This window comes from Lathamus discolor, chromosome 2 (assembly GCF_037157495.1).
Source record: "Lathamus discolor isolate bLatDis1 chromosome 2, bLatDis1.hap1, whole genome shotgun sequence".
In the NCBI taxonomy this organism is placed as follows: domain Eukaryota; kingdom Metazoa; phylum Chordata; class Aves; order Psittaciformes; family Psittacidae; genus Lathamus; species Lathamus discolor.
This window is the reverse complement of record NC_088885.1, coordinates 133,074,012-133,090,912: the sequence shown is the minus strand read 5'-3', so window position 1 is coordinate 133,090,912 and position 16,901 is coordinate 133,074,012. Positions and strand designations below refer to the sequence as shown.

General features: G+C 40.1%; 2 protein-coding genes across 6 annotated transcripts in view; one reads left to right on the top strand and one right to left on the bottom strand.

Annotated features, from left to right (window-relative positions):
* CPNE3 (copine 3) overlaps nt 1-2,794 on the bottom strand; it is a 35,679-nt gene extending 32,885 nt beyond the window's left edge. Inside the window, exon 1 of one of the 3 annotated variants that reach the window (XM_065668531.1) lies at nt 2,687-2,794. The gene's annotated coding sequence lies outside the window, so the exon portion shown is untranslated. Of the gene's footprint in view, nt 1-2,236; nt 2,639-2,686 lie in introns of those variants that run through there. The other 2 variants (XM_065668532.1, XM_065668533.1) reach the window with 2 other exon arrangements.
* RMDN1 (regulator of microtubule dynamics 1) lies at nt 2,776-16,557 on the top strand. 3 transcript variants are annotated; one of them, XR_010610245.1, is made up of 11 exons: nt 2,776-3,107; nt 3,705-3,816; nt 6,219-6,306; nt 7,962-8,121; nt 8,646-8,735; nt 9,359-9,414; nt 11,462-11,549; nt 13,101-13,131; nt 14,375-14,508; nt 15,746-15,870; nt 16,410-16,557. XR_010610245.1 is itself a non-coding variant. In XM_065668535.1 (10 exons), exons 1-10 carry the CDS (start codon nt 2,940-2,942, stop codon nt 16,446-16,448), a joined length of 966 nt encoding a protein of 321 aa, XP_065524607.1. In that variant the 5' UTR covers nt 2,777-2,939; the 3' UTR covers nt 16,449-16,557. The 3 variants fall into 3 exon arrangements, 2 of the variants coding, with proteins under 2 accessions (XP_065524607.1, XP_065524608.1); XM_065668535.1 differs by lacking the exon at nt 15,746-15,870 and having other exon boundaries at nt 2,777-3,107; XM_065668536.1 differs by lacking the exon at nt 15,746-15,870 and having other exon boundaries at nt 2,778-3,086.
* Nucleotides 16,558-16,901: the final 344 nt, after the last annotated feature.

Below are 16,901 nucleotides of genomic sequence, written 5' to 3'. Positions count from 1 at the left end.
CTTATGCTCTGAGAAACCAACACTTTCCTATGCTGCTTCAGCTAAAGACAGCCAAGAAGAAATCCATGAAAGTACTATTACACAGTGGTCCAGGATATAAAATATCACTTTGTATGTCAGTATAAACAGTAACACTAACCTGACAATCACAAAATTACACTTTACTACTGCCCAGATGTATTTCAAAACTTCCTGTAGGCAAACCAAGAGCTCTGCAGTCATCTGTTCTTCAATTCACTATCACAGCAGCTACTTGCACTCTGCATTCACTGTGGCTGGGAGGCATTATACATGCTCTGCATACACACAGGCAGTGGCACTGAACAAAGGCACACAGCAATGATGCTTCCCAGAACCATCATATTATCTCACATGTGCTAACTACCCACCATGAGGATTTCATAATAATCCTCCAGGATGTGAGAAGCACTGGAAGCAAGTTGCCACCACCAGAACTAATTCAACTGGCTCCTAACTGTGCCTTGGATAAAGCACTGAGTGAACACATGCACCTGATCCACCTACAGGATAGAAGGATCTACGGGATACAGGCTTCTTTCAACAACAGAAGAAAGTACGAAGCAAGTTATCCAAATAATTAAGAATACTTCCTAAACAAATGCTCATACTCAGAAACCCAGTCCACAAACTCCTATATTCAGAAATCCTTCAAATGCTTAATAATGCTATTTTTAAATCCCTGAGCAGGAGCATCTCATCTAAAGCAATATTAAAGATAAGCCAAAGACATTAAACACCGAATTGTTAAGGTTGGAGAAGAAGTTTAAGATTGTAAAGAGCACCATAATTCTACTTCCTGTCTGTAAACTATGTTGGGTTTAACAGGAACTAGTACCTACAAATACTAACTCGATCATATATTATTTATGTTGGGAGAGCACTCTGACATTAACTGAAAAATAAAGCAAAATAATAAGGAATAAATAATTTAGTGTCTTACTACTTAATTTTGTCCCTAAAGGTACTGCCTAAAGGAAAACACGGTAATGACAGAATCTGATACTAAATCAGAATAAGAGAAAAAAGAAAAATTCAACTCCATCCCAGGAAATAATATTAACCTGTCAAGTTCAGTTTTATTCTTTTAGAAGAATCTTCAGTGTTGCCTGTACAAAACAGCTGCTATGGCTTCCCTCTAGCCTTAAATTCTGGAGAAACATTAAACACCTTGGGCATAACACAAGGCTGTAAAATCACTGTGGTATAGCACTGTTACTTTGGAATTCTGGCAGATGACATTTAATAATAGCTTAGTTATTCAGTCTAACTGAAATGGATTTTTGCTTTCACACTAAAATTGGTCTATCAGTCACATATAACGGGTCTGTACGGATTAATTCCAAAATATTATCACAAATATACTTACTGGAAAAACACCACATTCTTCCTAAAACCTTAACAGAAGAACAAAAAGACCTCTGTCTGGCTCTTCTTGCTCCTATTTCTTGTTTACTTTTTTTTTCTTCAAATGTTTACTAATGTCCTGCATGCCCTCTGAAACCATCTTACCTCTGTGATTACACATATCACAGAATGCTCTGGGTTGGAAGGGCCCTTACAGATCATCCAGTTCCAACCCTCATTCCATGGGCAGGGACACCTTCCACTACACCACGTTGTTCAAGGCCCTGTCCAGCCTGGCATTGAACACTGCTGGGAATGGGGCAGACACAACTTCTCTGGGCAACCTGTGCAGTGGCTCAGCACCCTCACAGCGAAGATTTTTTTTTTCCTAATATGTAAAGTTAAAGTTTAAAACTTCAATGGAAAAAAACCAAAAAAAAAGTAATAATCTGGGATTAAGTTTGCATCTAATCACTTTCACTAACAACCCTTCTGTACCACCATAGAAACATCTCTATCCTGAACTTTCAAGGACACAAAACTCCCAAGAAAACAAATGTAAGTTCTGGAGACAAAGCAATGCATGTTAATGCACCCTGAAGATACGAGTAAGGAAGCAAAGTGAAAAGCTTTCATACTTTAACTTTTCCCTAGTGGAAGAGTAACTTATGGCAACATGCGTGTCAGCTTGTTGTGCAAATGCAGCTAAAAGAAAAAAAACCAACCACCCGCTCTAGCAGCCGCCCAGAAAGAGCAGCGAGTGTTCTAGGAACGACGATGACTCCTGACAGTCTCCTCCCCAAAGGGAGCAGCGTTACACCGCCACAGACACCGGCCTCCCGCACACCAGTGTCCCGACGCACAGCTCTACCTTTACGCAGTCCGAGGGACGCGGAGGAAGGCGACTTACGCCGCAGCTCCGTCGAAGCCAGTGTCCAGCCCCGCGGAGAGCGGCCCGCTCCTCAGAGCAGGAAGCGGTACGGACACTCACGGGTGTGTCAGCAGAAGGCACGGTGAGGGCAGCTGCCGCCTGCGGCACCAGCCGCGGCCCGCCCGGCCCGGCCCCACACGCCTCTCCGCCGCAGGGGTGCACCGCTCTGGGGGGGCAGCAGCTCGTTCTCCTCAGGCCAGAGCGGAAGCAAAACCCGCGGCAAACGGGCAGACGCACAGCCTAGCGAGCACGGGAAGGAAACGGGGCCCTCCCAGGCGACGGGCCGGCATCCCCGGGCGCCCAGCGCTCTGCCCTGCCCCCAGACAGCACCGAGCCCAGCCCGTCCCGTCCGTAGCGCAGGCACTGCAGAACAGCCAGCCCGCTCCTCACCTGCCGAGAACATCGACAGCAGCTCCGAACCCGCGGCGCCGCGGCGGCCACGCCCACGCCAACCGTGTCGCCGCCGGCGACAGGCGCATGCGCGGGGGCCCCTCACAGCCGCCCCAGGCCGGGCAGGCGGGGCGCGGCGCGGCGCTGGGGTCATGCAATGGCTGGCGGGCTGACCGCGCAGCCGCTGCTGTCGTTTCCCCCTCAGCCGGGTTGCTCCGGGTGACGGGCTGGCTGCTCTGCCTGCGGGGCTGCCATGGCCGCTGTCATGGAGGCGCTGGTGTTGGCGCGGCCCTTCCACCGCGGCCCTGCCTGCCTGGGGAGGCTGCTCCGGCGCGGGGCGGGAGGCCTGACGTACGGCCCGCGGGGCCGGGGGCCCAGCCGCGGAGCCGGAGACAGCGAGGTAGCCGCGTTGTTGTTCGGGGTGGGCAGCCGCTTCCACGGTCTTCTTCGTAGGCTTGTGCCTGCCGCTCGCCTGCCCGCGGCCCGGGGGCTGGGGTGGGTGGCCGCTACGGAGACCAGCGTGGCGGGGCGCGGTGAGGAGCTGGTGCGGTTTTGCACAAGCAGGGTCCCTGGGCTCGTTCGCTCGTTGGAAACGCGAGTTTGTTACTTTGCTTCTGACCTTGTGTGTGCTCCCTATTCTTAGAGTCATAGAATCTGCGAGGATGGGAAGGACCTTTAAGATCTCCCTGTCCAACCTTTAACCCAGGACCGCCAAGTCCACTACTAAACCATGTCACAAAGGGCCGTGTCTACATGGCTTTTGAACATGTTTATGGTTTATTTTCAGTCTAATGCTCTGTTCCTATTTTAAAGTGTAATTACCAGCCCATGTTGAAAAAAAAACCCTAGAAAATACTCTCATGATAATGTGGTTTATCTTACGAAGTTTTTTTTTCTTTTAACTTTCAAAAGGCTTTTCTCTGATCAAGATCTGAAATATAAATGATACTAGAAAGCATACAAACTTTTAAGTCAGGTTGACAGTGTTTATTAATGCGTATCTTGTGATCCCATGCAGGCGCTTAGAAAAAGCCTTCAGAGGGGGCTTGTGCTTTCAGCAGGGGCTTTTCTGGTTTATGAAGCTCACAAGCTGATTTCTGCCTTTGCTGAGGTTCATGCAAGCTTCAAAGGTAATATTTTTAAATTTTGAAGTACGTAGGTTATTTTAATGCAAACTTTTTGGTTTTAGTGCCAGAATTATATAGGAAAATGGTGTAACGCTCTTGATTTTCTCCATTAAGACTGCATACAATGTGTTTTCATAATAGGATGCTTTTGAATTGGTTCAGGGTAGCCTTGTAGCAATTTAACAAGTGATTCTTTTCACATGTCACTGAAAGCAGATCTAGTAGCTTATCCTGTCTAGCATATACTACATGCACAAGGTGTATACACCTAAGTTGTAGCCCAGGCTTTAAGTAACATATCGGGAAAGATGTGACTCGGTTAGGATTGCAGACCAAACCTTAATTTGTAGAAGTTCTAGTTCAGATTTTCGATATAAACACAGTGCAATTTCTATTTAATCTAGTCAAGCCACACAGAAATTGCATTTCAGACAAAATTGAGAAATATCTTGGTTTTTGTCACACTGAAAAAAAAGGAAGAAAAGCCTTTATCTACCACAATAAAGAACAGAACAAGTGATAAGACGTCCTTTTCAAGATCTGAATAAAGACAGTCCCACTACTGAAAGAAAAGTAACATCTTAAAAGGGAATATTGTTGCAGACTTATTAGTTGCTTATCACATGGTAAATTAAGGGAGTTTGAGAGTAAACCTAACTGAATGGGGAGTGAGCCTAAATGAAACATACATTTACTGTGTAGATCATAAAGTAGTCAGTTCAGGTAACCTGTTTCTTTGTGTCTCAAAGAGAGGAAGGTCTTAGAAGCTTACACAAAAATTCAGACAACGTACTTTTGAATAGATAAGGAACTGTTTTTAATTTGCTGCAACAGGTGGAGGTTCAGTGAATAGATTTAAGGTAACTATTTGGTATACAAATAAGAAAATTTCCCATGAGGAAGATAAAGAACACTACTTAGTTGCTTCTGGTCTGTTTAGTGGTCTCACTTGAATAAAGCACATTGCAAAAAAAAAGGCAGTGTTAGTGGGCTTTCCAGAAGACAAGTAGTATTGTGAAAATAAGACTGAAAAAGAAATACATGAAAAACATTCTTAAAGAAATAGAAGTCTAACAATTTATATAAAACCTCTGGTGGGAAAGGTGTTCAGAAGTTTGAGTTCTGAGCATTTAGTCATTAGATATGTTAGTAGCATTCAGGGAGACTAAGAAAGCAAACATAACAGTTTGCTGAGCATAATACTGAAGATGTACCATGAAGCTCATTTTGGATGCTAAAATCCAAAGTCCATGTAAACTGTTGCCTTATCTTATCTTTGAAATGGTTAATGGAAAGCATTTAGAGGTGGGCAGGGTTAAAAATTATCCAGAACGCTTGCCTGATCTTCAGTGATTTATATTCTAGGATATTTCTAAGCTGAAGAGAAGACTTTCGTGTTTAGTAGCCTTCAATGTTGGGTTTTTTTTTTCTCTTCTATAAGAAAACCTGCTGCTGTGAAATATGACTACCATATTCAGTAGATAACTTGAAAAAAGAAAGCTTATAAACACTTTTTTTTGGGGGGGGGGAGGGGGGAAGAGCTTATGTTTTCACTAAGAAGTTTGATCACTGACCCAAGAGTAGTATTAAAGAGATGATAAGCATAGTTGAAAGTTCTGTAAGAAATTAGAGAAGGCTTTTGACTTAAAAGGTAATTTTTTCATGTTTTAATGTTGGTGGCAGAAGAGTAAACTCAGAGTTTGATCATCTCCTGTACAGTTAAATTCTTTAATAGAATTATCTACCTGCTTCCTTTTGGGTATTCTTCCTCCTAATTCTCTCTGTTCTCACTGTAGAATCCTGTATGTTGTGGCATTTGATATTTCCATTTCTGGAATGCTGTTTTATGTACTATATACATATTATATTTATTTATATATTACTGTCTTCAGTTGTGGAAATTGTACTTTCCCATCTCTATTTTGCAGTATTTTTTAGAAAAAGATGTAAAGTATCCTAAGAACAATGGGTACTTGGTTCATAAATTGCCACTCTAGAAAGCTGATTCTGATTTTCAGAATTATTTTTGCTTCTAGTGTGTTGAACACATGGAGGACTTCACTCAGAAAACCTTTGAGCGATGTTTCAGTTTGGCTTGTTGAGTAAGCTAATGGGACCCACTCAATCTGCAGTCAGATTCTAGCAAAACTTTGGAATGATATTGAGAATGGACAAAAAACAATCCAAAGCTCTGTTGCTGAAAGCTGTTCTGTAATTTCATGAGAGAGGCAGGTATTCAGCACTGTTTCTCTTCCTAGTTGCTCACTGAAAAGGAACTACATCCTCATGTTTGTTCCTTACGTTTTAGCTAGGTTGTCTTGCTCTAAAATGTTTTGTTTATGTCATAATGTTCTAATTACATGTGATTTGTTCTTCTGTTTCCACAATTTTAATTCCTTCTTAAGTGGAAGAAGTTATAGAGCAAGCAGACTACCTGTATGGGAGCGGAGAAACGGAAAAGCTGTATCGGTTGCTGGTTCAACATAAAAATAGGTACTTTATTGCATTGAGACATTAGTGTGACTTCTTTTCTGTGCTCTTCTATATCAATTTTTTTCAACTCATGTTCTCATTGTGGTATGCTGGAGAACTTTGCTTTCACCCTTATGTAAGTAGGAAAAAAGGACTCTTGATCTTTTTCCTCCTAATGGAAAAATGAATGAAATGAGGACTGGTAGCTGTAGGTGGTGAGAGTCAACACTCAAGTTTTCAGTCCTTTGAAGGAGGGTTTCTTGCTTGATTTGTTACTCTAAGACTTCTTTAAATTACAGTGGAAAAAAAAACCCACAACAAAACCTTGCAATGTGCCTACACATTACTAAATGATCAAAGTACCTACAATTCAGCTATTAAAAATTTCGAGTCACTGTTTCCTTTTTCATTGCTGATCAGCTGTTCTTCTGCTTTCATTTGTCTCGTGTATTTGAGTCTGCACAAAAAAAGCTCCTTCCTCATGTACTTATGTCTTAGTTGCACAAAGTGTTATTGATAAGTGAACTGGGACAAGCTGTTCAAGGAGAAGGCAGAAAATGCAAAGTCCCTTCCTTTGGAGGACACAAGGCATCTCTAGAACATTTCTAGAGGGAATTAACTATTCAGTTTTCAGTTCTTTCCCACTGCCCCTTTTTGGCAGGGGCACAAGTATAAAGCCTGGTAAGTTAAATGAAGGTCCTAACCTGTAAGGTTCACCATGTCATAAGCAAAGTGTAAGCTTGCTGCTAGGTGTATAACAATACTAATTATTCTGTGAGGAGTAATGATTCCATTAGCAGTACTTAGCATTTTTGTGACTTGGGTGAAAAATGAATCAGCTGTTTCTGTTACTGTGTGTTAATAGTGCAGGCAGGACTGCTGCACCCTGAGCAGTGACCCAGTCTTACTCCATAGAACAAGACTGGTGTTTATTGTTGCTCTGAGTTTAACAATAACTCATGTATGCTTTTTAATACTTTTGGTTTGAGTTTTATCACCATATAAGAAGCTCTGAAAGACTTTCTAAACTTAAATATTAATGCCTCTATTAAAATAGTAAGACAAAATTCAAATGGTAGTTAGCTGAACATAGAGTGCAAGCAGTGTTTCAAAACAGTGTGTTAACAAGATAATAAAACCTAAAATCCCCTTGGCTATAACATACCACACACCATTTTATATGGTTACATATATGAAGGTACAACTTTATGTGGTAGTGGAATGGCTAATCTGTTTTTTCACTGTTGTTCTAGGAAGAATTTGATTATTTACTTACAATTATAAGGGAAAAGATTGATAATGTTTTTAACATTCCTAGTAAACATTAATATCAAATCAGTGGGATGCTGGAAAAAATACTGTCTAGCTAAGAACCAAATAGTGCTTGTTTTCCTTCTGGTGTTTTCAGTGGTACTGTTGGGTTTTTTTTTAACTCTGCATCTTTTTTGAGAAAACAAAGCCCTTTCCTACAGAGATGTTTGCCTCACAGACCATAATGGTACAACAAAGATATTGTCAAGAGAGTCTGTAATGGAGGGTTTCCATTGTTGTTACCTTAGAGTTGTACATAGCATATACACTGTTATCACCCACTTAGGGTACATATTGAAAAGCTGGTTTAAGCCCTTTGCTTGCTTAAATTCTATGATTGCTGTAGTGTTTCTGTTCGTAACTAGTGATGACGCAGAGTTGTTATGGCGGCTGGCAAGGGCATCACGAGACCTAGGTCAGCTCAGCAGTACTTCTGCAGAGGAGAAGAAACAACTGGCATATGGAGCCCTTGAGTATGCGAAAAGGGCACTTGAAAAAAATGAATCAAATTCTGCGGCGCACAAGGTGAGCCAAGCAAAATAACTCATGTCTTGTTCTTTGATTTCTGCCAGTGGAAGCTGGAACAAATGTGCTGTTACAGCAGACTTCAGTATAATTTAACTTCTCAGTTGAGAATGAATGAGTGAGACTTCTAATTCCCCCTGTTTTGGAAGATCAGAGTTCAGACTTTGGCAGCTAAATTGCCTCTGTACAGGAAACAGGAACTGGTTAAATATGTGCAGGACCACGAAAGAGGTGACCAATGAGGCTGACTACAGCTGATGCAATTAGCTTATCCTTCTCTTAGGTAGCCTCAATAATGTTACACATGCCCCATGTTTCACATGCTGTTTCTAAGCACAATAGCTCTATAGAGTTTCACTGGAAATTGCTTGTTGTCATCAGTGGTGGTGGCAGCTGTTCCATTGCGTTGTTTTTTAATTTACTACTAAATTACTATTAAATTACTACTGTTTTTAATTTACTACTACTACTAATACAGCCATAGTGCTGTATTAAATGTTTTATTTTTGTTCTTTGAATTACAGTGGTATGGAATCTGCCTCAGCGATGTTGGAGATTTCGAAGGAATTAAGACTAAAATTGGAAATGCCTTTGTTATCAAAGAGCACTTCCAGGTAATGTAAGCAGTGATGCATATGACAGCATTCATGTGTCCAGTATGTAGACTGCATGACAGTTGTGAGCTATTCTTTGGCAAATGTACTGTTCAAATCTGCTGGTGACACTTTGGTTTTGTAACAGTCCTGAATGCCCCCCCAGCCTTCAAGGAGGACAAACTTACCTCCTGCAGTAAACTAAGCCCATAGAGAAGGGAGTCTTGAAATAGCTGACGTGCTTTTGGCACCTCACAGGGCTAGATAAAACATATCTGTGCTATTGAGAAATGGGTGTGTGGCTGTCTTTTTAACTGTGGATTGTGTAGCAGTAAAGGAAAGTCCTGGAGAAGATAAAGGACTACAGATACCACCAGAAATGATATAAAAATCTGAATGTGCAAAGTCTCATGTGAAGTGAAATTCTTAATGACCTACTACTACTAAACAGAAGTGCTTAGAAATCTGTCAGTGTCTTCGGTTTCTTGGAGGCCATTTTGTTGTGCACTGAATAAATAACATACTGCCTTGAAATTCTACACACTATTAATCTGGTTTAATTAACAGTCTATTTTTTAAATGTATTTTAATCCAAATGTGGCAAAACAACTTTTTGCATCTTGTGTATTTTTCCCCCTCACTAGAAAGCCATCGAACTGAATCCAAAAGATGCTACAACAATTCATCTTATAGGCATTTGGTAAGGCATATTTTCAAACAAAAGTTAGCATGTGGCAAAGCAAAATGCCACAATATAAGAAGTCTAATATGAATTGCAGAAATGGTTGAAATAATTCAGTGGCTTGTAATTAGTTGATGCATACATGAAAACCTATTGAACAGGTATAGGACATCAGGCCTTGAAAAAGTCTGGCTGTTAAGGCATATGCTGTTCAAAAAGATGAAAAATAATTGGTCATCAAACAAATTGCTTTGTTTTACTGTATGGAACTATTAAAAATACATTTTGCAGATGTCTGCTGTGGAAACGTACTTACATCAGAGGTTGTGAGTACTACTTATTTTGTTCTATTAGTGTGAATGGAAACAAAACTCAACCCTGAAATTATGCTGAATTTTGGTGCTGTCTGCAACTTAATACAATCTGTGTATAGTGAAAAGCTATCAAAAGCAAGATGTGTTCCTGAAAGACTTCTGGGTTGTTTTTTTTTTTTTTTTTGTCATACTGTATTTGATACTGTATTTTTTAAGTTATCTTTAAGTAAAGGCAGCTTATAAGTGCATATACATTAACAAAAATCTCTGAAATTGAACTTGCTGCTTAGTGAAACTGTTACTGTTGAATTACTGTTACACAGCAGGTGAGGGGACTGGCAATTCCACCTTTCCAGACAAACAAGGGCATTCTGTGGAAGCGGTGTGGCTGAAAGCAGTACCTTTGTCTGTTAGTGAGAGACTCCAGGCAGCATTTCTGGTTATTTGTGTGAAAGACACCAAAGCAGCTATGTTGTTTTAAAGGAAATCTCTAGCATAAGATTGAAAGATTGAAAATAAATAAATGTATTTGTAGCTTAAAAAATATACTAAAACCCAGTATTTGTGAATATCAGAGTGAATTACAGTTTAGTACTCCGACGGTTTTTATTAGTTTACAAACACTGTTTTTGCAGCATCCACCACTCATTCCCACGACTTAACTATTGCAGTAGTCTAAATTTTTAAACAGAAGCATATGCTACCAATTGAATGACCCTCAAGCTCCGTTCTGAGATAGGAAGCTTGTTCCTAGGGAAAATTAGAAAAGCTGATCAGAAATCATTTAAGGGATAATTCTGCCACTATTCCTATATTGTATACTCATGGCATCCCAGAGCATCTTCATTTGAAACTGGAATTTCATATAAGCCAGTTCTTGAGTACTTTTTGCCTTTTCTTCGTAGTCTGTCCTACATTGAACCTTTTTTATTGGCACTTCTGGTAAGACACATCTGATGGCAGAATTTCAACTTGGAATGTTTATTTATTCCATGCCTTAACCCCCTCTCCTCCAAACACTTCCATAATTGCATTTATTGATTTTCACCTCCTCTAGAGCACTCTATTTTGCACAGAGAATAATATTTTTATACTCAGTGTGTGGGGGTAATAAAGTGAACAGAGTTGTCTGATGTTTACACCTGGAATGTTCTGTGTGGTTGAAGTACTTAACAAATGTTTAATCCTTTCAACATCTCTGAGATAGGCGACTGATTACCTTTGTTATTTAGTAGATAGTACAACAGCATAGAATGGCCTAGCCTAGAACACAGTAGTTTGATTCTTGGATTTATTTTCATTCTTGTAGATCAGTCTTTCAGGGACATACTGCAGATCTGCTTCATATTAATAATTGAGAGAAAGACAAGGTAGTGTTGAGGTAAGGCAATGGCATTACTCAGTTGCACCCTGTTTTTGAAAATACATTAGAACAGTATCAAGTACACATAAATGGTTAAAATCATTCAAGCTCAAAAGCTGTCTCATGGTTAATAACTGCCTCCAGTTTGTCCAATGTAATAGCAGTTCCCAGTAAAAGACACACCGACACTTCTTTAGCAGAGCTACGCAGCAACTTCGGACATCTTGCTGGTTTGTTACGCAGTTGTAAGAACTTGCTTATAGAACTTGTGGTGTGTCTGGAGTTGTGATTCATGAAACAACAATTATGACATCCAAGATAAGAGAATTTTACTCGAAGATGAGAAAAAAAAATGAACGGTATATACAAATGTTTCCTTTTGCTCCAGGTGTTACACCTTTGCTGAAATGCCATGGTACCAAAGAAAAATAGCTGCAACACTATTTGCCTCACCACCAACCTCCACATTTCAAGAGGTACAATAAATATTCCCCCCTCAAAGCTGCTGATACACTTCTACTAATTTTCCTGACAAAGCTGACCTCTGTTTATGGAATAAGCCTGGACTTGTGATTTTAGAACTGCAGTTAATAAAATGGGAATATAACAGGAGAGTGAGGGATATCTAAAAACGTAACAACGTAACAGTCTTTCTTGTTTTTTTTCCAGCTGTAGCACACACAGAATAGTGAAAATTATTTATGTAGTTTGTGCAGCAGGAAATAACAAGCTATGTGTAACTTATATTTTACTATTGCGATGTATTGCAGGTAACTGTCCGTAATAGTTCTGGAGCTGATGATTTCTTTGGTGGTTATACCATGCACTTATTTGATAGGACTATGAGGACTTTTCTCTTTGTATGTAAAAAGCAAGAGCTTGCTTTGTTACTTACCACAAACACAATTTCTCATACCCTGGCTACACATGGTTTGGGTTTTTTTCAGTCAAAAGTATTTTTGTGTCTTTGTAATTGCTGCCATCACATACCCTAGAACATACTGTCCAGACATATATCTTCTAGGGTGTCTTAACACAGTATACTTGTACGAGAAACCAGAAAATTGAACTGGTAATAGGAAAGTTTGCTGCAGCTGTTTGTTAGTTTTTGTTTTGATCAACCAGTATGTAGCCTGCTGCGTTTTGCTCTTTTAAGGTGGGGAGGCAGAAGTCACTAGAAAGTAATTGCAGAAGGCTCTTGCGGTTACGCAAAAAGCAATTTAAGCTCTGATTGAAAAAGAAAACTTTTTAATGGAATGTCACGCTTTTAAGTTTTTCTGACAGTCACTCTCAGAAGAATGCAAACTGTCAGCCAGGATTTCCAATCGTGCAGAATCATGCCAGTCCCAGCATCAAGTTCTGTAGTGCTTAAATTGGCTGAAGCAGCAAAGTTGTAGTTGAGAACTGTAGTTGAGCCATGCTGGTAAGACTTCTGCAGTTTCAGTAAAGTCTGTTCTATAGATACATCTACACTTAAGTTCCCTGTCTGTGTTTTCCCTCTGGCTGGTAACATCAGGAACAGGTAGGAATGGACTGAAATTTCTGATGTGCAGGATGGGAAACTAATTGAAAAATGTGTGTGGCTTTAATAAAGATCCTCATGTAAGAGGGTACTAACTGGTGTTCTGTAGGAGTTGGTGCTCCCTCAAGTAGTTGTCAACATTTATGACCTGAATCATAAGATTTTTCATCTATTAAATTTATACATGAGAACTGGCTGGAGGAAACTGCAGTTATGCTAACCCTATCCAATTTGCTAGGTACCGTGTTTACACACAGAGTACCAAATAGAGTTACTGTGTTTCTGGAGGAAGTGGCAGGGGAACAGTTGGACAAGTACTAGTTCTGTTGAGATGTCAGATCTGATTGTACATTGAATGAGAACCATCAGTAGTTTACTGAATTAATAAAAGTGAGATCACGGACAGGAAGTCCTTCAGCTATGTTCAGCATGTGCATAAGGCTTTAGTTTGATACTGTGTTCAGTTTGTTCTCCATTTTAAAGATCACCACTGTATCTTTTGCAGGCTCTTCGTTACTTCCACATGGCAGAGGAAGGTAGTATTTCCAGCTTTTCTGGACAGGATAGTATCTTTTTATAAATGATGACTTGCAATAAACCTCTAGTTTTTGGTATTACCTTAACAGAGTGTGATCTACTGATAAACATACCAGCCTGTTGTGCTAGTCAACACAGTAGACTGTCACATTGGAATGTTTCATCAGAGATGCTCAGAAACATGCTATGTGTTTACTATGACAGAGAACAACATGAGGGATTTCTTCAGAATAAGTATTAAAGTAACATTAGTATCTTCATTAGTAATACAGTACTCTTCCCCAAGGCATTCAACTAGAATGCACAAAGTAAGGAAAAAAGGGGAATTTTATGTAATTTTTTTTAATTTTCTTAAAGTTCAAAATTCCTCTGTGTTCCAAGTAGAACAACAGTGAAGGCACATTCTTTTATTACTTCACAAGCTATTTAGATCAGAATGCCTATCTACCTGGCAGTAAAAATGTCCATGTGTAAAAGAAAACACAGACCTGTTATTTCTCAAAGAGTAAAGCCATAAGCAAAACTGACTAGCTGAAAGGTAAAGGAAGACAAGGGAAGATGGTGTTCTATTAAAGATGCCTATATAGTTAGTGAAGTTAAAAGTTCATTGTGTATCATCTTCCCTGGGGTGTCAACTGATGCAGCTCTGAACTGAAACAGTGGACTTGCTCTCAAAATTTGCTTCCAGAACAACTCCGTATGTTTTGAATCCTGACCTCAGATCCAGCAGCAGAGAAGTGCTGTGCTATAAGTATGCACAGTAGTCGAGTCTTTAATAATGACTGATAGCCAAATCAGGCTTTATAAAATGCTTCTTAAAAAAAGTTAAATGTGGGCACATTCTTTTTAAGCCTGCTTTCTGTGCAGCAAAAGCCAAGCTAACACCTGCATATGTATGGTCTTAAGCTGGGAAATGTGCCCTGATTTCCTGGCCTCTGCTTGCTAAGGTGGTTGCATTGCCTGCAGTACCTACCAGGCCCAGAAAAGTACAGAATGTGCAAAGCAGAGCTGTTATACATTAAGATCCCTCCTTGTGAGGAACCTAGTTTCATTTAGCATATTAACAAGCTACTAGTTCATGTAACTCATGTATGAGACCAAAACCTGGGAAGTAGAAGTTTTACATAGGCTTCCTTCTGATTCAAAGCCAAAATACTGTTCATCTTTTTGAAAGTAAGTATCTATGATGTTGACAGTGTGATGCTCACTCTCACGTAAAGCTTTTCTCCTGTCTCTGTACAGCTGACCCAAATTTTTACAGCAAAAATTTGCTCTTTTTGGGGAAGACTTACCTGAAGTTAAACAATAAAAAGATGGCTCTTCTGTGGCTAAGCAAAGCAAAGGAGTATCCTGCACACACAGAAGAGGACAAACAGGTAGGAAATGAAGAACTGCAGTAGTACAGTCTTATATTTTAACTGGCAACTTGTGACATCATGGCAGTGGAATGGTTTATGGTCACTCAGAATAAATTGTAGTTAAGCACCTATAATCCAGGATGACATCTAGACACCAAAAAATTCTAGTATGTTGGTAACAACCTCTGACCACAATGGTTGGAAATACTTTGTTTATAACAAACAGCAGTTATTCTTTTTTCTTCATGATTGTTTTTGTGGCTAACATTAATCCATCCTTAACTTAAGCACCACAGTTAAGGCAGGCACGTGAGCTAACCTATGTCTAGGTGAGCACAGATTCACTTTTCATATGTCTAGAACTGGAAAGATAGAAATCACTGGTTTTGAAGATCTAAAAAGCACACGAACAGAAGGAAGAAAAAAGCATGGCTGCAGCAAAACCCAGTTACGTCCATTAACATTTAACACTGCAAGCCCAATTGAGACAAATGGAAGTACTGTATCTTTTGATAGCAAATCTCCAGGCTAGGGGGTGTGAGGCTCAGTTACCCTTTGAACTGGTCCTGGTTCAGAAGGGTAGACAGCTGCTTCCTACCTGAACACAAAGAATGCTTCTAGGAGGGGTAACCGATTAGATCGACTTAATACTGCATTCAGTATAAACCACAGCAATTACATTACCTTTCATACACAATCCTGTTGCCATCAGGACTAACAAAGACTGATTTACAGTTGATTGACCCCTAATATATTTTGCATTAAGCTGAAGTGTGAGATGTTTTAACTGTTACAGAAAACATCTAAAATGTGTTGTGACATTCTGAATGTCTTAACTGTAAGGAATACTTTGGTAGGACTTTGTACTTCAGAAAAAAGCACGACTGAGGGTTTTCCTCTGTAGATTCTGTAGTAGGGCTCAAAATGTTTCTCCCAAAAGCAAGCTCCTTCAGTAACATCTTTCAGTAGAAATACAAGTAAAGGTTCCATTCCTCCACTGCTTTGCAAAATGTATAGGAATCTAATAGCCTAAAGGAGAGATGGTCTCAGGAAGGTATAAAATTAATCAATTCTTCTGCAGGTTACTAGCAGCTCCAGGCAGATATGAAACCAGCTGTCACAACAGCCTGCCTTTAGAAACTATGCAGTAGTCAATAAGGATTTTTGTGCAGTAGCCAAGTTGGGAAGCTGCTGTTACCTGCTGCAGCTCTGCTTGGCCCCCAGTATGGACATCTGTGTCCTTTTCTCCCAAAAGGGTACAGAGCTGCTGAACTGAGAGAGGTGGTGCAGAATTCACTGGGAACTAGACCTGGTAGTCCAGTAAGAAGGAAACTGGCCTGTGCCAAGAAACTGGAATTCCTGTCTCTGCATGTGGCATAAGTAGGTTTTCTGAACATTTGTTACATCTGAGTATCTGCAGTGTCTGGCTGCCTGCACTGCTTGCTCTCTCAGGACCAGAAGTTTGTTGGGATTTTTTTTGTTTCTTAACGTAGATGCTAGAGGTCATATTCACATTTTACCAAGAATCCCTAGGCAAACGGGGTCTCAGAAACAGTCTTCTCACACTTCTTCAGCTGGTGTTGATTTTGAAAATGCCGGGTTGGGTGGTTATGGTCAGATACAGGACAACTTACTATATGCTACTATTGGACTACAGCAAAATCAAGAGCTAATCATATGTATTCAAACACAAATAAGCCCTTTGCATATACTAAGTGAATTACACCAAAGGCGCTAACTTAAGTGGGTTTATGTTTCAAGCGTTGAACATCTTGAGCTACAGAACAAAAATGACTACTTGCAGGAGGGTTGTGGATTTACAGGGCTGTGGTGAACCATCTGCGTGCTTGCACAACAAGTTCTGCTACAAGAGTCCACAACTACCTGGCACTGGTTCGTTAAAAGTGTGTTTCTTTCAGGTACAGAAAGAAGCTTTGGAGTTGCTTAATTCTATGTAACAAGACACAAGATGGGAATTCGGTGCCTCACGTTTGAGCAGAACAGGAGACAAAGACCCCAACTACTACTGTGATTTACTGAAGTTGTTAATAAAAGTAATAGCCTAAACCTGCTGTTTCTAGCTTGTTTCAGTTAAACTGGCAATTAGATCTGTTTAATGTGATCCTGTCCATTCTCATGGGAATAAAGGGTATCAACACACGAGGTATATATTGGAGAGGAGGGGCTGGGACATTAGAAGGGAACTACAATTTGGAGGCACAGAGATGATGACTTGTAGAGATTAAGTAAAACTTACTTTCTTCTTGCTGCCTTTTTAGCAGGAACTTTCACCAGAAATCTAAATACACCTAAGTCAGATATTCAGCACAGAAAACATTTACAGACTTTCCAAACAATATATTGTCATTACCCAAGAGAAAAAGAGGACCAAATAATGACAAGATGGCAGG

What these genes read in the sequence shown, in the direction of transcription:
- RMDN1 (XM_065668535.1), top strand. Translation starts at nt 2,940, where the DNA reads ATGGCCGCTGTCATGGAGGCGCTGGTGTTGGCGCGGCCCTTCCACCGC. An exon ending in TAGCCGCGTTGTTGTTCGGG is followed by an intron (nt 3,108 to 3,704) that starts GTGGGCAGCCGC and finishes GATCCCATGCAG; the next exon opens with GCGCTTAGAAAAAGCCTTCA. An exon ending in CAACCTCCACATTTCAAGAG is followed by an intron (nt 11,550 to 13,100) that starts GTACAATAAATA and finishes TATCTTTTGCAG; the next exon opens with GCTCTTCGTTACTTCCACAT.